We start from the raw sequence: 24,206 nt of genomic DNA on the forward strand, positions 1-24,206 counted from the left end.
TATGTTACACTGGACTACTCAAAATTGTTACTATTACAGCTGTCCACATTAATTAATTTTAAAAATTTATTTTCTCTAGCCCTAGATCAGGGGAATACAACAATCAGACCTTAAAGAATGAAAAAACTTGGGTGCAGATCTCCAACTACAAGCACAGAGGGAAAATTACATTGAGCAGCTTTAATTACACACCAAGAAAGGGTAAAACAATCATTTGCAATGCTAGCCATCTGGAAAAATCCAACTCAAAAATTCAGTCACAAAACTGAAAAAAATGTGTCTTTTTCAGTATTAATGCTTGATAATGATAGAAATTTTGTCTTACATATTGTATTTTAGATTCACTGGGGTAAGGCAAGCAATTTGCAGCTGTTTAAAAAGGTTTGTGACCTGTCTATGCTCAAAAGTTTGAAACAGCGATTGCATCAATTGATTTGCAATGATCTAAACCACTGAAAATCAAGATCCTAGTCAAGTCACATACATTTAGAACTAGAATTTAAGTCAGTACCTGAAGGGTTGTGATATTGACCAGGTGTTCAGTTTCATGTCTTGCAGCCTAAAGAAACAAAAGCAGCAATCTTTATCCAAGGATAAAAAAACTTTCCCATCTGCCAAATCATGTCTGTGTGTCTCAGGTTGGCTTAAAATATAAAAATAAGAATTAGAATTATTGACAACAAATGTTTTAATTTACAGTAAAAGAACAGAAAGTTACTTCAGGTTTAATTTCAAAGTTCACATTTTTATTGGTTCTGAAAAATTCTAAATTTCTATAAAGAGTACAGAAAAGTAATTATAGAAAGACAACAAAGTCTGATTAAGAATATTTTGTTCAAGTCATAAGTTCTAAAATACCAGATATAAATTTGAAAATTTTGAAGTGTTTTTTTACATTATCTTTTTACTGCTACACAGTAAAAAGGCATCCCTAATAGGGAGGCAGAGGGCAAAAAATGAGAGAAGAAAAAGATTAACAAACCAAATCTGCAACTAATAGATACATACCTGGAGAAGTTTCCACCACAGAAAGTTGGACAGGTAGTACCACTGCCTTAAACAAGATCGGGTACTTGCCACAGGGATCTGATAGCATGGACAGAATTTAAAATTCTGGTATAATTACCTCAGAGCTCCAGCTGTAGCAGAACAAGGCTGTCTGCGACTTTTTAAGGCGTTCAGCTTATCTCCCTGTGTTATCCCATCCTGAGCTTCCACATTTTTGTCTTCAGAATCATTCTGGGAAATAAAAGCATGCAAGCAAGGGAATCTATCAAATCCTAGGAGCAGTGTAGTTTGAAAGCACTGAGCATCTCCCTTCACAAAGATCAGAACCCAGAAGGCTGCTCTAGTGTCTTCTGCAGATATGGCACTACTCTTTGCATAGTGCTGGTACAAGAAATGTGACTCTGTACAAACACACTCACATTTCTGCAGAACCTGACCTCAAAGTTCATGATGCTCAAGCCCAATGCCAGCATTTATTTACTTCAAGAATCTGTTGGACATTTATGCACACCTGCATTATTATTAGTTAAAAACTTGGAATAAGCAGATTTTTGGTTTCCAGGAGGAAAGCTGACTTTTTCTTTTCCTTCATGCTCAAGAAAACAACTGAAAATCCTGAGACAATAACTTGAAATAATGTAAACTTTTGGAAGCTTGAAAATTTACCTGTAACAGTTTTAAATATTACTTGATCTTTTTTATTAAGTGGAGATTTGTTCTAATTATGTCCTAAAAATATTTAGAAGTTATCTATAGCTATAGATAGCTAGTTATTAAAAGCTCAGCTTCAGTCTGTTTGAAATTTTTCCTAAGAACACTGACCTCCTTGAACTGATCCGAGTCTGGTGCTTTGTTCAGGCTGTCACTGATGGAAATGTCATTTAAGCCACTAAGAACTCTGTTAATGTTTCCATCGACTCCTTGCTGTTTCTGCTTTGATCGGATGAGATCTCCCTCCTGCCATAACATTGCTTGCTTCCTTCAGGATACAAAACCAAAGCCATTCACATCAGCACATTTGCATACATATAAAAAACCATATGAAAACATGCCACGCTTACAGACTGCCAACATTTGAATCTTCTGCACATCATCAACTGGAAAAAAATTTACACGTCTATCACAAAAAAATTTAAAACCTCAAAACTTAAAAACAACAAAAACCCCTTCAGAATCACCATATTAGTCTAAAGTCATAACAGTACTAAAACTTCATTTTCTCAAATCCTTCTGGGGAAAGAGGTTAACTAAACAGGTTTTTGCAAACATATTTTAAAGGCTCTTAAAACACAACTTAAAAAATAATATAAACCAGTGTTTTTATATACACCATGTGTAGCATAACTGATTATACAGAACTTTGCAACTTACTAGTGTGAGTTTTCTGGGTACAGATGTTGTGCAGTGAAACTACAGCTGAACTGTGCAGTGGATGTAGTCATGCAAAGTTCACCAGGACTTTGATATTGACTTTAAGAATCAGAAAGGATATATCCTTCACACAGGTGATGAAAATAATAACAATTTCTTTGCTACAATGTGCACGGGCAGAGCAGACTTTTTTCGATGAGTCTGCATTATTCCTCAATAAGGAAGTTTGCTGGGTAGGTACCAGTCATGCTAGCTCCATCCAAGAACTGAGACCCTATCACATACTATTGAAATAACAATTCCTACACTAAACAGAGAAGAAATAGCTAGGAATTACATCAGAATACACTTTCACTGGAAACTTTTGTTTGGAAACAAAATATTATGGCAAACCTTCTGAGCCAACTGCCTAAGCTTGCTCAATAAGAAATGCAAAAGGTAAGCACTTAAGAAAAATTCACTACATCCCTAGTAAACATCACAAAAAGGCAGAACAATGAAACACATTTAAGTGGAAGAGTTTCTATTAAAAAACCCCTAAATTAGTCAAACCTCCCTTATCAAACACCAAAAGAACCTAGGAGATTAGGCTTTGACACCTTTGAGGCTTGGGAGATGGAAATTGCAAGATACAACTTTGCAGCCCTGAGAGCAAGACATTTTATATTAGAAATGTAACTGACATTCTTTTCCAACCCCATTTTGACAGCACTGGTGACAGTGCTTGACTTTTCTCTGATTTTTGAAACAGGTGTCTACTACCCTTAGGAGACTAGAAAATTCTTACTGAACAACACTACAGCACTCAGCTGTAACAAATGTAGGTAGATCTGAAGGATCTTTGCCTATCTCGAAAACCAAGCCAAGTATTCCTTCAGTCAAACCAAGAAAGGACATGGGCCTTGATTTTCCCATCTTTTAAGTAATAGTACTTCCTATTCACATTAACTACTAGCTTTCTTGTCATTTTGCTCTATTGTGCAAGCCATTTTTAAGAGTGTATCATCCAGTCATCAACACTGTCTGAAGAAGACTAATCTGGCTCCAGTGAACACCCGTAGATTGTGATCTGCAGTATTTTGAATAATAACAAGCTACCTCTCAAATAGAGGCATGTCCATTTAGTTGCACTGGAAAATAAATAAAAGCCCTCATTCATGCTCTATTTCTCTTGAATTACAGTAATACCTCTTTCTCTCCAATATCCTATGGATTTTAAGATGCAAGGCTGGTGCATCTTTTACAGTATTTACACACTATCTAGAGCAGCTGATGAATTCTTTTTCCTATTTGTAGTGGAATTTCTTAAAATGTTTTGTCCCATAAAAGTGAAAATGCCTCCAAGTAAATATCACCATGCCATCAACTCAAATATACCAGCAAAACCACAACTGTAAATGCACAACACAGAAACCACTATGACATTCAACTTACTGCCTACATCACTGTCATTCATTTCCAGGCAGGATCAAATCTGAAGCTGTACTAAAACCATACATTTGTTTGCCTACAACTACTAGCTAAAAATGAGTAATGTTTCATACATCATGCTGAGGAACCTGATGGAGATCATAAGCTTTCTATCAAGTACTTATTTAATCTTTAGTTACAATAAAGAAAAACGACACAAATGGTACCATTTCAAGATTAATTTTAAGAGCCATAGATGATATATAAATTATTTAAAGACTCTTCTTTCGATGTTAATATTTAATAAATTCTATTTGTTGATTTCATCATTTGTCCACATCTGTCCACTTCAAACACATTGGACTAACTTCTAAATTCCCCAGAACAGAAACATTCAGTCTTGAGGCCCTGTGCCCCTCCAAGGGAACAAAATACACAGAACTCCAGAGAAGCTGACTGCTTCTGAGTAACTCAGATTTCAATCCCCTATTAAGTAACCTTAAATCTTTTGAACAGACAATAACTTACAAATGTCAGTAGACAAATTAGATCCTATAACCCGTGCAAGATGGACAGAGATGGAGAGGAGCAAAGAAGGTATATATATATATTTTATATATATATATATATATATATATATATATATATATATATATATATATATATATATATGTACACACACACACACAAACACACACATACTCTTCCAAGAAGTGTTGCTGGGGTCCTATAATGGAGCCTGGGCGACATATTCTTATCCAAGCAATGGCTTCACCATGTGTGAACTTGTAGTGCTTCATGATGTAACAGGCAATCAGTGTTCCTGTTCTCCCCAGGCCAGCTACAGAAACACAAGAATCAACAGCCACATATGAAGGGATGAGCACTCCAGAATTATCAAGTAAAAGTATGGGATATAAGAAAACTTCCATGCAATGTTATTCACCATATCAGTATTTGAAGAAATAATTTCTGATTCAACGTCCCATTTATCACATAATTTAATTTCAATGTTGTAGATATAGAGACAAATCTTTCATACTTTGGAAAAGTTAAGGTTTAAAAGAACACTTGTAACAGTGATCACTCACAGCACTTGAAAAATTCTACTCCAAACTTTTTTTAAACAAAGGCTAATATTTTTTAAAAAGCCGTGATCAAGCTGGATACCAATTTCACATTTATGATACCAGTAAAAAACCATAATCAAAGCATTTTTGAGAGGCCAGCACAAGCACCTAAAACCTATGGTGCAAACATGTCACATCTCAACAGAGAGCAACTCAGTGGGTTTTTCTTTTTGCATCAGTTTTGTTTTGAAACCAGCACATAAAACTATTCACTGCTATCTGTATAAACAGCAATGACTGTTGACCAGTGTATAATTTTAGATATCAATAGCTTAAAAAAATTTTAACCATTGCCTAAAAATCCCAAACTAGTCCTGTTTTTAAGAGGACAACAGACACAGAGAAATTAGCTTTTACTATTGTTTAAGCACCAACAACTATTCAAATGGAAACTCCCCAAGCAGCCAGACATCTCTGCTGCCAATTCTATACACAACTACCAGCTCTTTATATCTAACCACTAACTCTGACTTTTTTGAAAGTGAACATGATTTAGGCAGGGTGAAGGTAGATGTTCACACCTAGTGAGGGTCCATAACTGTAGCTTGGAAGACAAGCTCTGGAGACTCATTTAAAAGGCGAAGTATTGATTTCATTTCTTTCCTCCAATGTTCTGCTAATGTACAAACTTCCCATTACAATCCTTTGCAATTGGCTGTTCTATCTCATCTGAGACAAACAGTTTCTAGAGTAATAACTGTGCTCAGAACATCTCTGCAATATAACTCTGACTGAGTTAGGCCTGAATTAACTGTTGATTTAACACTGTAGAGGATTATTTATGGTGGTATAAAAACTAAAAAGAACAAGATGGTTGATTTGCTTACTAAATGGTCAGACAAAAGACCAAAAATACTTCAGTGTAGAAAGCACATCTCTAACTCACTACCAAGTATGTTATATTCCTTTAGCAGCTAAGTCTGGACAATAACTTACTAACAACCTCCTGCTAATCAATGGTTTATACTCTTATTTAGCCAATTAGCAGATGCCCAGCTTTATCAATGCCAGAACTTCTGGCTTCTAGCAACAGTAACAACTTGTTGAAAAATAAATCTGTTTTTCTTTGATATGCATATTTATTGTTCATGAAAAAAATATGAATAATACTATTCTTGCTTCTGATCAGGCAAGACACTTGTCTCCACAATGTTCTTACACAACTCTAAAACACAAATCAAGCTGAACCCTTAAGAGCCTTTGTTAATCCCTCTTGACTAAGCATGTTTTGTGCATTTTCTGGCTGGTTTGCTGAATTAGGCTGGTTTGAAATGCTGGCATCACAATAACTCACATCAACTTGAAATGTGGAATTCATACTCCACAGAAAAATGTAGAACAGTCAAAAAGCACAAAGAAAACCTTTTAGTGTTTTGCATTTCCTAGCCAATTACCATAACGCTGTGAAAGCATAATGCAAAAAAGAAACCTGCATCAACTAAATCTCAAGTCTTCAAGTCATAATAAAAAAAAAATCCACAGAACAATGAACAACAGATTGTCAGTTCCTGCAAATAACACTGTAGGATGTAAGGACTACACATACACAGGAAAATAACAAATATTTAGCATATATTTAGTCAGGCACCATAAAGCATTATTACTCACAATCTGAAAGTGTTCTTAAACGCTGTATTTCTGGGATACACTCTATGGATTTATACTTATTCTGAACTTCAGTCAGAAATGAACAGGTGCACATACCTTTGCAATGTACAGCAATGGCACCACCAGCATTTTCACAGATGTTCAGGAACCTCTGCACTATACTGTCACTTGGTGTGCTACCATCAATGAAGAACAGATCATAATGCTCAAAACCAGCATCAGTAAAGCGTTTTGCCTCATAAATCTTTTTGTTTAGTCTTATGATTGTTGTGATGTTATGCTTCTTGAAATAAGGAAAGTAGGCTTCAGGTGCATGAAGAGGATAACCTATTCAAAAAATAAGGCAACAATCATTTAATGTCCTAGGTTTATGAAGTTCAAAATCCCTCTAATCAAAATAGCCCCTGAAAAGTTCTTGAATAATAAACATACTAATACTAAAAACGCTTTAATTCTTTATTCAGAATAGACACGTTAAGTGATTTAAAAAAATTGTCCAAAAATGCTCATTAAGACCACTTTTATTATAAAAATTATTAGGAGACAAAGTTCAAAGAGTGCAGTGTTTCACACAGATTCTGTCTCACATTAAGCCCCTATTATTCTCTGCAAGGAGATTTATACATCAAGCTGGGGACATATATGAATTCAGCATTTCAGAACAGTTGTTTATCTAGAGTCAAGCTGCAGATCAAAGAATAAAAGCATGATTGAAGAGGAAACACTGTTTTTATGGAAAATAGATTGCTCATCTATATTATGGACAAGAGAAACAGTCAAAGGATAAACTGCAGTACCAAAAATATTCCCGTCTGACTGGGAAGTAAGAGAGCTTTATTGCCTTGATTCTCAGTTAAGAGACAAAAGGATCCTCTAGATGAAGATGGGGGGACAGGGAGGGAGGTCAATGACCAACCACAAGACAGCTGCTCAAGTCATACAAGCATTAGCAAATGCAATTCGAGTCACAAGATAACGAGGCAAATGTAGCTTTGTAATGCGTACCTGCAATCACCTGGGAGAGGATTATTTCTAGTTCCATAACTGGATTTTAAGTGTTAGTTTAATTTTCAGTTATATATGTTACAAATAAAACACAGGTTTTCCAAATTCCATGGAACAATTTAAGTAAATTTAGAAAAAAATCCTACAAGAAAGGGCTGCACCAATGATTGCGGAAGAAGCCCAAACCAATCAAAATATTTTCTTTCTGGATTTTGCTTAGATTTTCAGTGGACACTTTGTAACTGGCAGCATTTCAGTCATAAAAGAAACATGAGAGAGCAGAAGAAGGGAATGGGGAGGACAGGCAGATATTCAGAAAATACGCTCACCTAAACAACACGACATGGCACAAATAATATAGTCAAATTAAAAAAAACCCTGATGGTAGGATTTAAGTGACTGATTTTCCTTTTAGCTGGACCGAATCTCTACTTTCCCTCTGTCAGTGAAGCAGTCAAATTTTTCCTTTTTTTTATTCCACTAGAATCACATCCCCAAGGTTCTTCACATTACCCCAAGTATATTCAGTAGGAAAGGCAAGCTTCTTCTAACAGTCTTTCCTGGAGTGTGCCACAAAACTCTTAACACAGTCTTCTGTGTTTAATGCAACTCACCTTTAGTTCTGCACACTTACTGTATCGAGTGTCAGGTTCCAGGAGGACAGTAAGTGACCTGAGTCTCTCAGGAACTTTGTCACAGGATGAAAAATTTACTGACTGATAAAACAATTCAAATTCTTCTGGCAAAGAAGAATTCCAGAACTTTTTGAATTAAATTCTATGAGCATATATACAATGCTCACTGGATGATTATTTCTGAAGATTAAAACTGATCTAAAATCCTCTATTACCTTCTGCTTTTTTGCTGTGATGGTTTTACATACTGGAAAAATAAGATCATAGCGCAGCATTAAAACATACACCATACCATTTTCAAGTTTGCTTTTCGGGTGTGGTCCACTAAAAGCCAAAAATTTTCCTGGAATAATCCAGTTGAAGTCACCATTTTCCACTCGCTACAAAAATTTCAGAAGAGAAAAACATTTTAATACCCGTGTATACAAGGTAAAAAAAATTACTCAAGATTTTATTTTACTCTTTACTGTGCTCTTGTGGCATTAAAATGAAACACTTCAAATGTAATTAGCTAGCTTAACTGTATGGGACAAATTAAACATAAACTGCTTCTCAGATCTTAATAAAATTAAATGTAAACAAAACTTGCGTAAGTTTTCCAATAAAAGCAGAAAGATCCTTTATGTAAGATATTTCTCCTTGAGAGAGTTCAGTGTTTTAGGACACCTATTAATAACACTGACAAACACCACCATTCTTCTATGTTTTATACAAAAATTATGGAAAAGTGCTTCCTTCTGAGGGACTAGCTAAAAAATCCACTTCACAGAAAACAAATTAAAAACCAATTAGCCTTCAAAACAATTAATCTCTCCCTGTAGAAACTGAAATTTACATATTGGCATAAGCTCTGATGAGCCAGTAATCACAGAAGAAAACTGTAAATTAAACAAAGAGTAGATTTTAACAAACTTTCAAACGATGACATTTTGCATTTCTTGCTCACTTTTAAATGAAAACCTAAAAAGGCTCTTCAAATTCTGTCACTGCTGAAAATGAAAGCTTCTTTGGAAATACGTAACATGAACTGTAGCTCCAAACTGCCTCCTTTTCTTTCTTTAATTGAAGACTGCTAATTCCTTGTTTGGCAATGCAGTTATTCTCAGCATGACTTTTAAGGACATGGCACTCGGTTCAGCTGCATTATTAAGCTGGTGTTTTTAGCTCTCAGCTCATCAGAGCATCCTAATGAGTGAAAGGTTCTGATAATGGACAGCACTGTAATCAATTCAGCAACTGTTTGCTTAGCTGAGCATTAGGCTTGCTCCCAATGTCCCTCCACAATGGGAACTCCTGGAAATGACCCAGGTTGCATAAGGACTAGAGAACCAACCTCAGTGCCAAGGCAAGACCCCTGCCCCCCACCGGGATTACAGACTGACATCTCGGCACTGCAGCACCCCTGCTCCCTTTAGGGAAGAAGTCCTGTTTACCAAACTAACAATATTTTTGTATTTGTATCACCAGTTTTATTTGTGGATTAAGTTCCTTAGAGTTACAGGGGTCATGGCGAATAATTTCAATTTTTATCAATATGAACTACAGGTATCTCTGTATATGTGTGTATGTATATGCTTGACAGTACATGCAAACATCATTATTACTAAAAAACACAATCAGTAATTTAGTTCCAGTCCAACAAAAGGGGAATTAGCTGCCTTAATAAGTTAGTAAGATGAAAGAACTATAAACATGAAACAAAATTTCCTTTTAGCCTGCTCCATTTAAGTCGTATGCAACTTTTGTCTACAAAACCACACATTTGAAGACCTAACATAGCAAAAAACCTGTAACATTTAAAGGTTTTGAAATATAGCATGGGACATAACTAAACATAAAGCTGACCATGATGTGTGAAAAAAAAAGACGTACCAAAAAATGGACAAAAAAATTAAAGATGATTCCAAATTCTTGCTTCTTAAACTCAGCAAACAGCATACTATAAACATCATTCACATGTATGTACTTTTCACACGCTAAAATAATGTTAAGCCTTAAACAAGATAATGGGATAGCTTTAGTCAATTATTTTAAGACTCTTTTTCAAGCAGACCAACACCTACTATACATACAGAACTCCAAATTACCATTTGTTTTTAGAACAAGTTTTTCTTTTTGTACATGGAGTAAGCAAAAAGCAGCAATTTCATTTTTTACATTTTAGTTCCTGTTCATTTAATTTTGGCAATTCTGCAAAAGCTGTACCAATTTTTGAACCTAATCACTATGAAACATTGCAGGATACAGAAATCCTTTCTACAAATGCTTTCAAGTTTAGTGAAATAGGCAGATTTCTGTTAAAGACTGCCTACTGCAGACATCTACCGTATAGATGTGCTGTCAAGTAACTTTTTCCACTGTTTATTCCTCTTCTTCACTTTCTTGAAGATTTATGAATCATTTCAGTATGTACCTGAAATACAGGTACAGGAAATGCTTTTAAAATGGGGATTTTCAAACTTAGCAACTTTATTCTCATTACTTCCAAGTTTTCTGAAAATTGCAATAGAGTGGAAGAATGTGGGAAAATTGCAATAGAGTGGAAGAATGAGGGAAAATTGCAATAGAGTGGAAGAATGAGGGAAGCTCCAGGAATTTATAGGTGTTCCAAAGGCAATGTCCAACAAACTAAATGATTGTCAATGACTTCAGTAAAAACCTTTTCCCTTCCTTGGCGTGAGACATGGTAGACAAAGACCACGCAACTCTTTTGGACCAGATGTACATAGACCTTCTGTGCCTGAGATTTCCTCTGCACACAGCCCAGTCCACAGGTACAGCATGGCATATTTTGAAGCTTCTCTAAAGCAATGTAGCTTGAGATAACTTTTTAATACCAGCAGATAAAGTGTGCATGTTACAAAGTCCTAGAAGCATCTAGAGCTAACCAGAGTACCTATATCTAGGTTGTAGAAAAGTTGGCAGAACAGTGAAATATATCTGTTAGCTTTCTGGGACTTCATTAGGGAAATACTTTGGATGTATTTCCTTGACTAGAATTCCACATAATGCATCCTTACTAAAAAATCCCACAAAATCTACTTAATCTATGTGGCTAGAAAAAATTTGTCATAGATTTGGGACTAACAGGAATGAAAGAAGGAGCTAACAAGTACTGAAAGAAAACATTCTGTGGGTCAGCTGAGAAACCCTGGGATGTATCCTGGGAGAAGGCTGGGAAAGCATGAGAGAGGTCCCAAAGGGCAGAAAGGCTACAAGAAACAGTAGATTTATGACATGATGCATTGAAATTGCAAGGACAGTAATCCTGCATGTTCTTCAAAAAGAGCATATAGGTTTCCATGTACATACCTTACATATGAACACTGGGTTTTACTCAAAGTGTGTTTCCAGTATGTTTCAAGTTGAGGGATACTGAATACTCTTATTTTAGGTAACTCAAACACATTCAATGCATTATTAAATGTACAAACCTCATAGTGTTCATATTCATCCACATCAAATGTCTTAAAGTCAAAAAATCCATGCTGCAAAGCCTAAAAGGCAACAAGGTGTCAGTTTACACTGAAATACAATATATAATCTCATTTTACAATACTTTTTGGAGCAAAACTGAATCCTTAAATGTTTGTGGTTGTGGCTTATTGAAGCTTTTACATTAAGACAACATGGCATTTTGCACAGATTAACAACACAGACAACAAAAACTCCAACAATGTCACTGAAACATGTCAGGCTCATTATTTCCCCTCCAAAGACATGAGGATGGGACACAAGGCTGTTGCATATCACTTAAATCGTAACACTGATTCTACACACCCCACCTTGTGGGGATTTTTCTGTAAGGCAGATGACAAGTTAAAAAGCAATTCCCTTTTTGTCACACACTCATTTAATGATTCCTATGCCAAATGTATTTTCATGCAGTTGGACATAACAAAACATTGAACACAGAGTTTATTGATCTTCTGCACTTAGTATGATACTCTGGCTTTACCACTACAATACCGAGGCAAAATGGCATATACAGAATGCAGTGCCATGTACAATATGTATTGTTTTATTTGTTTTAATACACATTTCACAGGTACAATAAAGTCCACTAGCCTACATTAGACAGTATTTATTACAGGACTGAAAGAAGTTTTGTATTGGGTTATTTGTATTATTATTAATTATGCCACTTTTGTACTAAATATTTGCATATTAAAAACAATTCTATGAATATGAAATGCATAGCCAATATTTATTCCAAATTTATGGAAGACATTTCTGCAGCATATATTTATACTGAACCAATTGCAGTTTGAAAAACATACATATTGCACAAAATTCTGGAATTAAGGTGTAATAAGAACACATCACAGATCTGTGATTTAAAGCCAATAATCATACTGCCATTGTTTGCTACATACAGACCATCTTTTTAGGCCAAATGAAAAACAGCTTTGTTATAGACAAGATAGGCTCAGTGACTGGACCTGACATGAAACCTAAGATACTGAGAGGTTGTATGAACAGCTGATTTTGAAAAATGTATTTCATTGAAGCATGGCTGGCTGGCTGCACTTCACAACTTGCAGGCCCCCAGAATTACATGTATATGACATACACACATACAAACACCAAATTTAGCCAGGTAAACTAAGACTACTTTCAATTAAGGCATATGTTTTATGCCCAAAGTGTTTTTACCTCTGTAGGTGAACTAGACAAAAATTAAATAATAAATTTTATGAGAACAAAGGAGGAAAAACTGATTCTCACCGTCCTTTTGATGTATTAGCTGCAGATAAATTACAGTGATTGCACTGACTACTTCAGATCTTCAGATCTGTAGAATGCCTCACAAATTACAGTCTTGCTGGTAACTGACAGCTCCTTTCCCACCCCCACAGAACTAAAAATATTAAGCTTGATCTCTCTTTTTCCAATTTTTAAAAAACACTTGTTTTGCCACTTTTAAGAATTACAAGTGGTCTATAAAGTATCTGTACAGCACTGTTCCTATAGCCTGTTCCCTCCACCAAGAACAATGAGAAATTACCAACAAAATTTAAAGGTCTCCATTTAAGAACTGATGTAAAATTTTTTAAGAGAACAATACTGGAGCTTAACAGCTCAGGACTACTTCAAGTGACACATCAAACCACTAGTAAGATACATTAGTTTTCACTGGTTTTAAAAAACTTTGAAAAGATCAGTGTCAAACACTGAACCAAGTGTTTTGGGGAAAGCAGGGGCCAAGTATGTGCAAAACCTGTTCTGATTAAATCACAGATTTAAGATACCTAGGTATCTGTGTCACTGACCTCATCAACCTGTCATTCCCTCCCACCAGTGGTTATAAATGATCTATCAGCAGACCCAGCACAGTGTTTTGCATGAAGAACTGTCCCCAGCCAGGCATGATGCATTTTCATGTTCCACTTTTCAAGGAGAAGTTCAAAAAGCTGTCAAAGGCCAGGCCAGGCAGTCAAAGTGCAACCTTGCTCCACCATCAGTACTCACACTCCTCAGTAACTTAGGTTTCATCACTACTCATTCACAAATGTGCTCTGAAACCAAGTTTTATAATCTATTTAAACAGTATTTTTATTCCTGTTTTAAAAATCAATTTAAACCTGTTTTGCTAAGAAAAAATGTTATTACCTTATTTACTCCCTGTAAACAGTCCAAGATCGTAAGATTGTATGTGGTGTTCCCAAATGAAGCATCCCTATAGATTTAATACAAATGAATTTAATATACACAGACTTCTTTTAATAACTAGGGCAAAGGCAGAAAACAACAGAATACATTCAATCTATGCAATACCCTTGGAGAACTCTAAATTGAAGTCCAAAGATATCTTTTTAGAAGCTTGTTCAGGCTAAAGTACTCCCCTACCCAAGATGTAGCTCAGACTAAATGCAGTTAGATACTGCAAGCTACTATAAGTGCATATTTTACATAACTACATGCTCTTTACAAAATTATTTATGCTATCCTGAAACAGGAAGGTTTGCATCCCCTCTGGATTGTGTAAAGATAGAAGCAAATAAAGCACAGCTTGCTTTTACCAATATTCAAATCTTAATTGAGTTACACTTACACTAACAGGGGCAGGCAACTAAGACTAATAGCTTGGAACTAATTTACAGGCTTCCATTTTGATGCCTCATTACAGATGTGATTAAAGTTATCCTGATATAATTAAAATTACTTAACCTCAGTATACCACATGAAAATCACAACTTGTCAGTAAAATATAAAGTAAGACTCACCATCAAACACACACCACCAAAAAAAGCATTGTGGAAAAATAAAAATGTATTTTGCGGAGTGTGCTTCAAACCACTTTGATTTTAACAAAACTCTGCCCGAGCAGATTATTTCCTTATCACTCATTAAGGGAATCTTTTACAGTTTCACTTTGCTATCTTAGACAGAGTCCTAAGAACTACAGTTTATCAGAATAGTAAAATTTTAGGTTCAGACAGATACATATTTAATCTATATTTGATTCAAAATTTCAATCTTTCATTGAAAACTTTCCTTTTTGATAAAACTTGTTATAAGTAGTATAAAGTTTTTGATATGCTCCTTAAATCTCAACTACTTTAAGAGTAGAAAATTCTCTCCTATTCTTTAAGAGCAGAGTAATTTAGCAGTTTTGAGCAAGCAGTGTTCATAGAAAATGGTTTTAAGAAAATTAAAAGCTACTATTTTGGTAGTGTTATATTGCAGGCAGGCCAATCTAAAAATGCTTTCCAATTATTAGATTACTAAAACACACTTAACCATTATGTTCTGGAATGGGAACATTGAAGTGTGTATGAATCTTCCATATCCAAATCCAACAGAGAATGAGAGGCCATAAAGTATTTTCATTATATTGAATAAGCAGAACAAATCAAAACTTAATATACTGAATTTTACAGACAATACATTTTTGACAGATAATGGATTAACATTATTATTTTGAATATCACATGGTAACAGATCATTTTAGCACAAAATTTTTTTAGCAAACAAAAAAGTCTTGTGAGGTCCCTAATGGGCACACATACATAGCATAATGGGTTTAAAAGCTGCACCACTTTTCTGGAGGGGCTGACAGAAATAAAATCAACAAATGCAAATCACAAAATTAAATATTTAGAGAAACATGAATAGAAGACATGGTTGTAGCAAACAGGTTCTACTTTATATGTTGCTTTGTTGTAACAAGAATAAAGCTTTTATTTTATCTGTATGTATATACTTACTTCTTTGATAAGGCATCTGATAGTGCTGTACGTGAAAACTATGCTGGGGGAAAAAACCCCACATAATCCCTAATCCATTAATAAGAAACACTACAAAAGAGGGAGGGAGGATGGTGAAGCTGACCTAGATGTACAATCCCAGGTGCACAGTATCCTCAGCTGCAGTTCCCACAGCCAGCTGTTACCAGCGACCTGCACACTGATGCTGGTAGCTAACATGGACTGCCTCCAGCATCCATGTCTCAAATGTCCCATTTCTCCTGATATGCACCATTAAAGTAGGTACTGATCACATGTTTCACTACAGTATCCTTGGAGTGCCTTTTATGCCCAAATGAATAGCCACCTTACTTTTCAAACAGTGACAGAACTCTTTCCACTTTGAAAATGAGAAAAGATGTGAGTATTTCTAGGGGATGCAGACTCAGTATGAACCCGAGCTGGCATTACAGAGCTGCGTATCCCACGTCCGATTTCACAGTTGTAGCTGACCTCAATACTGCATAATGCTTTCCCTTTCACCAAACCTCTAAACACTGTCAATAACAAAACAATTAGTTTCCCCAGTACTTGCCAATAAAGAAACAAACCCCAGAAGCTCTGAAATAAAATCCGTCTCAGAAATTCATGCCATTATTTAGAGACTGAACATAATAATATTAAAACATATTTCTTTTTCATCAATACTAAGTAGTTTGAGGTAAAAATCTGAAACTCTGCTTCTCAGTAGGCAACTGGTATTCATGACAATTTTAAGTGGTGTTAGCAGGTTTTTTTAAATGGAAGTGAGAAGATACAGTATAAGATCTTCAAGAGACTAGAGCGTCACCAAGTGACAGTGAATCAGCCAAAAATAAGACAAAAGTGTCTCAAAGACAGCAGTGCCTTATCCTGCCAAGTTATCTTTAGCTTTTCTATTATAAAAACAAAACAAAACAAAACAAATTTCCAAGAATTTTGTAAGAGGAGCAATCTGATTTTTTTCCACCCCAGAACCATATTTGGTGAGGCTGGCTTTAAATGAAATACCAGATGAAGACCTAAGCCGATTAGGGCTTTTTGAGGTCACTCAGCTGCATGAGAGTAGATCAGTTTCTCAGTGCTCACTTCATGTAAACCTACCTCAGTATTCCACAAAGAATCTAACAATGCTGCAGCTTCTCCCTATTTAGAGCTGTCTATTTTTTTTTTTTTTTTTCAAATAGAGGACACTTCAGGTATCAAATTCACAAACTTGTTAAATAGTCCAGTTGTAACACTTAACTGATCATTGCTCACTAACAAACTCTTATTCAAACAGACATGACCTATAACACAGAAGTTATATAATATCTAAGTTCCAGGCTGCAAGAATTCAAGTCAGTAAATATTGAATAGCAATGATTAGGATCTCCAAATTATTTCCTTTATTGATCTTAGAACATGAGTAAAGAGGTAAGACATTTGGGTATGTTTTGAGTAAGAGTTATTCTAGTCCTTTTCAAGACACTTAGGGTGAGGAAAGTGTGCAAATTTCCTCACAGCACCACTTTATTTCTGCCAAGCAGACACCACCTAAGGCTACTGCTTCCAGCACAGGTTCAATTGCTTGAACCTCTGTACTGCGCTACATTTTGCAACAGTAATGGTCCAAATGGCTTGGAATGGGGGGCAGGGGGAAATGTCTCAAAGGCTTTGAAACATCAGGGAGGAGGATTAAATTATTTCTTTCCCATTCCCAGCTAATCCAGACTGTCCCACTGCAGACCCTCATCAGATCTACCTGCCCTTCTCCCAGCACCAGTAATTCTTAAGATCCTTGCATATATCAACCTCCACCTGTGAACTCCATAGACAAATAGCCTCTCCCTGTCAGACTTCCCATTTCTCATCTAGCTTCTTATTTTAATCACCATCCTTCATTTTATTTCCTCCCTCTCTTTGTCTCCCCTCCAAGACAGCCAGATTACACAGCCATCTTCCCCAGCAGGACCAACTACACTGCAGGTAACAGAATCTGTTCAGGCTGTAAGCCAGAGACAAGAGCTGACATAGTCCAAGGCAGATCCAAAAGAAACATAAGTGCTTTCCAGCCCCACACCATGCAAGAAAGAATGCTCAAGAAATCAGGATGTTTATTCATTCTAGCAAAAGCTCCCAACACTATATTCCTTCTAGAGACAGCAAGGCTCAAGAAGAATGTCTCCCTCTAACATTACCAAAGCTTTGTCTTAAAAAACCCAAACAGAGCAACAAAAGCCCAAACACATACCAGATCCCACCCACACCAGACAAAACCCACCACTAAAGCCCCATAACTGTCAAAAGCTCTAGCTTTAGACAATAATTTCTCTCAGAGCAACCTAGGGCTTGAAACACTTGGAAAAAGACTGCAAAGCAGTTATGTTTCAGAATATCCTACTCCACAAATTTATTGCTGTTTTCTCCTGAAGCTGACAAATGGAATTAAACAATTCATCTTTTGTAATCATTATGCCAACCCAGAGAGAAAAATCTGAGTATTCTCTTTGCTGGACTTCGCCTTCTTCAATGTTTTTGGATAGTATACTCTTCCCAGGGAAACACAAAAAGCTCTTTTATATATAACATAAAATTATCCCCAGCAAATCTTGCTGTGACTTCTGGTTTTTTTGATCCCTCCTTTAATGATTCTAGAGTAGCTAACTATTCTATTTTGAAATAAAATTTCATTAATTCAAACTCACAAGGATTGCCTATGAATAAATCAATTAACACTTAACAGGAAATTGTTTTGTGTCATTAAATTTGTTACCGTGGTTCCAATCAGCCTCACAAGAAATCAGAGACAATTACTTTCATTAGTCCTTACCAGTCAAGCAGAAACAGCATTTTCTTATCATTGCTGCTACAATCAGTATAAGGAATTAGTTGCAAGGCAAGAATCTATAGCCTTTGATTGGAGCAAACAGAGTCCTGTGAGACTGTTCTGCAAACACACTATTCCTCCCAAGTTTTCTGTCTTACCATTTTGGTCCCTGACAAGTAAGTTTCTTCACTCTGACAAAACCTCTTTTCTACACACCTTAATTTTCACTTTGGAAGGGGTGAGAAAATCCTAAAGACAAATCAATCAAATCAATTTACTACAATTCCAAACAGTAAATTTCTTTAGTTGGTCAACAAGATACAGCTATTCAGATATAGGGCCTGATGAGATGTATTCATCCTCAGGGCCTTGAGGGAACTGGCTGGTGTTGTAAAGCCTCTCTCCACAATATTTGAAAAGTCATGGCAGACAGGCCCAGTCCCCAGTGACTGGAAAAAGGAAAACATCACTCCTATTTTTAAAAAGGGTAGAAAGGGAGAGCCAAAGAACTTCAGGCTGGTGAGCACTACCTGTGCCTGGGAAGATCATGAAGCAGATCCTCATGGAAGCAATGCTAAGGCACATACAAGACATTGTTTAAGGTAGATCATGACCCTGTATCTTATACAGAACCTGGAGATGTTAAAACACACTAACATGTTTAGAATAACTGATTTTTTTTTTAATGCATTGTACCAAGTATATTTTATGATTAGCTGAAAAACAATATGGATACCAGTAATTCAGTAAACTTCTTAGGTTCTGGAGAGCTATCAGTGATCAGATCAGTGTATAAATTCTCTGTCAATAAAAGCTATCACTGATTTAATACCTTTTCTTTAAATGTAGCTGATGGTTTAAGATTTCGTAGTCAAACTGGCCTTGACATTAAAAAAAAAAAAAAATCTACCACCCCAGCAGTTTATACTGCATCTGGCTTCTGTGCAAAGTATGAGAAGAGACAATCTGATCTTCCTTTGCTGAGTGGCTGAAGAATCAGAGGAATTTGATATAGACAAGGTAGGTCTACATTTGCAAATGCATTGGCTGCCAGTGAACACTACTTGCAAAATGCTGATTCCCCTAAAAGGGAGGATATTGACCTTCTGGCAGTTGCATTCTATTGCCAGTGTTTGCATAAGAATACCATGAGGTATTCTCATTCATAAAGCATAAGGGCATTTCACAGTCCACACCATGAAAAATATTTGGAAATCTCTCTATTAGATAGGCATGAGAGCTAAAATTCCTTAGATTCAAGCCTCAATGTGACCTTAGTACAGAGTTTAAAGACAGATTGATAGAAACTATCTATGATTCACTGAAAACATTCTGTAACCTTAATATCAGTACCTGTTCTGTAAAATAGAGAAATATAACAGCCTAAAACCCCCTTCAATCCTGTAAGTCTCACTAGCTAGGGATTAGGTAATTTCAAATATTTGAATTAATTCCAAAGAGTAAAACAATGCATTATGAAGAAAAGGTTAAAGTGCTAAATCACAAACATGCTAAGAACTATTTTCAAAACCTGACAGTTTGCTAGACTGAGTCTTACTTAATACTTGTATCAATCTAAATTATTTATTATTCCCACAAGCAGCAAGTAATTACATGAGATGTAATTTTTTTTTTTCTGGAGATCAGTCATTTTCATACAATACCTGTATCAGACATGGAACACCTTTTTGGGAGGCAATATAAACCCCAAAATTTTTAGCAAACTTCAAAACAGAGAAGTAGGCTCATTTCTTGTGTTCACATACCTAAATGGAAGATATGGTGGATTAGATCCAGATAAAAGCAGCCTGTAAGCTTCTTCTGGTGTTTTCTTCAAGTATATAACCTAAAAGGGATGGGGCAAGAGAGGAAAAAATATCAGCCCTGAGCCTGAAAAGTCTTTAACCTGACAGGAACTTCCTCCAGCACACTAAACTCGTAAGAAAGCATGTTATACTCCTTCATGACCAATTCCTGTGACATATACAGATCAGAAAAGACATGCCTACACAAAGAAAAGATTCAGCTATCAACAGAAGTCAACAAAACATTTGTTACGTGTCAATCCCATACTTTAGAAAAAGAAAATTAGAAAAAAATAGTCACATACTGCTGCAACTAAGAGACTTTATTGTTGCACGAGTTACTGTAAAACAGCTTACATTTAAAGCCTAAAGTCTTGCTTGTAGACAAAAGATCCTTAGAGGGTAGTTCAGAGAACCTCAGGAAAAACATGAGGTTCCATTTTATCAAGGAATTAGGGGCAAATTTGTACCACATGTTCTCCCAATACTGCAGGTTTTATTAGACAGAAGTTCTGGCCCTTCAAAGCTGTCTCTGCTCAAAGACATTCACTAATGACACTTTGAACAAAACACTGGTCATTGTCTGTCCACACAGCTCATAAATGCTTGTAATAAAGACACCAGGAGGAAACAGAAAAAAGATATTAAGAACACAAAAGGAAAGAGGAAAGGGAAAGAAACACTGAACTCCTGAAAAGAATCAAAAGGATCTTGGATGTCAAGAGCAATGCAATAATTGGAGGAGGAAAGATATTGAAATGAAGAGGAAAACATTACAGTATGTCTCCAGCACCTAAAAAGTAATGAATTCCATTAAAAATCAAGGCGACTTTTTCTGACTCATCTGTATCAATGAAAAGTCAGAAAACCAAAATGTAGCTTCATTTTTAATCTAATATGATGAATCTTCAGAGTGCTTTCCTTCTGCCACATACACAAACAAAAAAACCCCTAACAACACAAAAAGCCCAGTATGAATAGCTTGGATAAGCTGAAGCTTTTTTTATATGTAAAAAGCAATGTTAAAGCTTAAAAAAATTACTTTAGAGATATTAACTATTCTTCTTAGAGCAGTTTTTTCTATAAGGGACAAGGTTTTTTTCCCTTTCCCCACTGTCACTACTGTAACTCACTATGTGGTGCTGCTACTTGTAAAACCCAGATTCAATAAATACTGAACTTTTTTTTTTCTCTGACATTTTTCTTTTGATGTTCTCAACCTTCTGAGCCATGATGAGGCTGAAATTCCCCATAGTTACGCCATTACACAGGCACATGACATGTAGCAATACTGGTCCCATGTACCCACTGTCAAGAAAACTCATGTCATATTCCCTAAAAAGCTTACAGAACAAAAAGGAAACCAGTATTTTTCAAGTCCATCTTAACAGTTATCCACAGTATTTCAAATGCAATTTGGATTTGTGTTTTTTCCACCTGCACCTGCCATTTACAAATTAGAAGTATACAGAATAGATACCCTCTAGAGCTGCTTAGATTACCAGCAAACAAACCCTTCGTGTTTCAGGTAGGGCTGAGATGTCTAATTTAAATTTTTAAATTAGGATAAAACACTCCTGCAAGGAAATAACTGGACATGCCATAGTAGTTTACTATTACCTGGTCATTTGCTGCATAAAAACTGCAAACTTAAGAACTTAGGAGCTTTTTCTCTCACTGCCATTACAGAAATCTAATAAAAGATATTGCTACCAAAATACACACTCAGAGGAATCATGAGAAATATTTCTGGTCCATCTGCTACCTATAAGGAAAAGGAACCAGGACAAATCAACCAAACCTCTTCAATTAACTTTCAAACACCAGTAGAGCTGTGGCACACTGTCTATTACTCTGGGTAGGCTATGAAAGTTAAATGAGAAAATAAATAAATTCAATAATCACTATGCCTCTGGGCTTAGTAACTTTAAGATGGCTGTGGGGAAATATTTTCTCCTTTCCAATCTGAATCTCACTACTGACATGACAAGCAGTTCATCCTAACATGGTCAATTAGAGGTAAGCAATTTGGATTTTCAACATTCAAGAAAAATGGTATCCTATGGAAAAACATGCAGGGGATCTGCCAAAGCCATTCTCTATGTAATAAAATAAATGGAGTTCAGGGATAACAACCGAGTTTCTCTAAAACTCATCCAGAGTTTTCAAAGACAGTTTATAGACAAATGAAATGACCATCTGCCCACCTCCCCCTAAAGGAGCACCCCTTGAGAAGCCATTTTAAACACAGAAGTCTCTTTAGGAAGGGTAAAGTATCCATGTGATCAAAAATACTCACAGCATATGAACCTATTAAAAACGCTGCATTCGCTCGCTTCCGCTGGTCATGGCTGGTGTAGTACACAATCTTTTTCCTTGAGAGACTGAAATACTGTTTAAAAGAAAATAAGCAAACAAAACAGCATATTTACTAAGAAAAGAATATGCTTGAAGAATATTTAGCAAAATCACTTTTTCAAAGCTGCAAAACCTGTTAGAGAAAATTCTTATCAAGAGGTTCTTAAAATTAAAGGAGCAAAAATTACTGATACTCTGAACAATCTTATATCAGAGACAAATAAGAGTGCAGACAAATAGCCACTGTGTCTGGGCAGATCTCTAAGTTAGCCGTACAAAAGCATGCTAAAAAGTGGAGCTGAACCAAAATCTTCAATAAAAAAATCTGGATTCTTTTTCCTCCCCAAGTTTAAATATTTGAAACACTTGCTTATGCAAACTGATTAAAGACATTGAAATTTTCAAACTAAAACATCATCCTCTATGCTAAACCTTTTTAGCACATAATTCTGTGGAGAAGACAGAAGAAAAAGTCAAGCAATCAACCTTACAGTCATTTTTTTTAAGTCAAACACTTCCATCTATGCTATTTTAAAATGGGGTGACAGAGATATTTAGAAACCTTCAACAGCAAGAATTTACTTAAAATGAAAAAAAAAAAGATTGTATAAGAGAAAAGCCTGAAGGAAAGGGTAGACAAAGACAAAACTAGTAACACTCACAAATCTGTTTCTTTATGAAGAAAAGAAGCCTGTGTCAGAATCCTGTGGACAAACCTCCCATTGTAAACAAAATCAACAAGCACCAGAAAAAACCAATAATGACAAGCTGCAGCAGAACTGTTTAAAGCCAGAGAGAGACAATATTGTCACTTAAAATTGGCAAGCTGAACAATTTACTGCATTAGTAATTTTAAAAACTTCATTAATTGCCACACTTCATTACACTCTGCTACACGCCTGGATGTTTTTGCAGACCGATTTTTACAGCACTCCTACAGTTTTGAGGAAGTCATCAACAGATACACTAGATTCTATTGCTAATTATTTGAAGCATTTTTCTATTTTTAAAAGTTGCATGTTCTATAAAATGCCCAAATACCAGTGCTGTTGTTAGCCATCTTCAGGTTTAACTCTTGACACTGCTGACACTTGGGAAGGGGAGATAAGGTAACTGCTGCAGAGCAGGGTTTCATTTGTAGTGCCAGCTGTACTTCACTTCAAGAAACCTGTCCATGTCGAGTCTTCAAAACTTATTGCAAATCTCATCTCAAACCTATTGCAAATTTGAGAACACTTTTAACCACAGAAGCCAATTTTCCAAAAAAAAATCAAATATCTGATCAGCTCAGGAGAAGGCTGATGCAGGCACCACAGTGAGTTTGTCACTCCCAACCCCACAGAAAGAGCACCTTTACTCACAGCTCTAATTGTGCCTTCCAGTCTGCTCCTACAAGGCACAACTTCCAGAGGTGGAAGGAGTGAGAACAAATGCAAGTGAGTGTAAATAGGACTGTGACTCCTGAAACAGCTGCTTGCTGTTGATTGGAAGAGGTTGTATCTTAAGGCCAACAGCAACATTTCTCTCAGTGTATATGCAAACATACAAAGCATAAGTCATTATTTAATTAGTGAAGCATTCAATTTTTATTAAAACTTGACAAAATGAGTCCCAGTACTTTAAGATTCCTCCTTTCTTCCCCCTCCTCAATTTTTTAATTTTAGTGTTCTCTAACTGCAATTCCACCCATGATGTGTAGGTGGGATAAGATTACAGTAGTTATGCAACAGTGACAGAACTTCAATTATAACTTATTGACTACTACTTATTTTAAAGCAAAGTTCTTTGCAGCAGTTTACAGTTCACCTAAAACACTATTTTAAACTGCAAAGCTAGCT

The 24,206-nt window shown here is 35.9% G+C and overlaps 1 protein-coding gene across 2 annotated transcripts in view; it reads right to left on the bottom strand.

Moving 5' to 3' along the window:
* Positions 1–24,206, bottom strand: part of CDC14A (cell division cycle 14A) — a 54,552-nt gene that overhangs the window by 13,702 nt on the left and 16,644 nt on the right. For both annotated transcript variants that reach the window (XM_050977489.1, XM_050977488.1), the window contains exons 4-13: positions 22,310–22,402; positions 19,972–20,051; positions 13,781–13,847; positions 11,602–11,664; positions 8,460–8,547; positions 6,624–6,854; positions 4,492–4,630; positions 1,831–1,987; positions 1,127–1,239; positions 512–559 (exon numbers count right to left, since the gene is read on the bottom strand). In XM_050977489.1, coding sequence (XP_050833446.1) covers positions 512–559; positions 1,127–1,239; positions 1,831–1,987; positions 4,492–4,630; positions 6,624–6,854; positions 8,460–8,547; positions 11,602–11,664; positions 13,781–13,847; positions 19,972–20,051; positions 22,310–22,402 — 1,079 coding nt within the window. The remainder of the gene's footprint in view (positions 1–511; positions 560–1,126; positions 1,240–1,830; positions 1,988–4,491; positions 4,631–6,623; positions 6,855–8,459; positions 8,548–11,601; positions 11,665–13,780; positions 13,848–19,971; positions 20,052–22,309; positions 22,403–24,206) is intronic.

The sequence above is a fragment of the Serinus canaria genome, chromosome 8 (genome assembly GCF_022539315.1).
Source record: "Serinus canaria isolate serCan28SL12 chromosome 8, serCan2020, whole genome shotgun sequence".
NCBI classification, from domain to species: Eukaryota; Metazoa; Chordata; class Aves; order Passeriformes; family Fringillidae; genus Serinus; species Serinus canaria.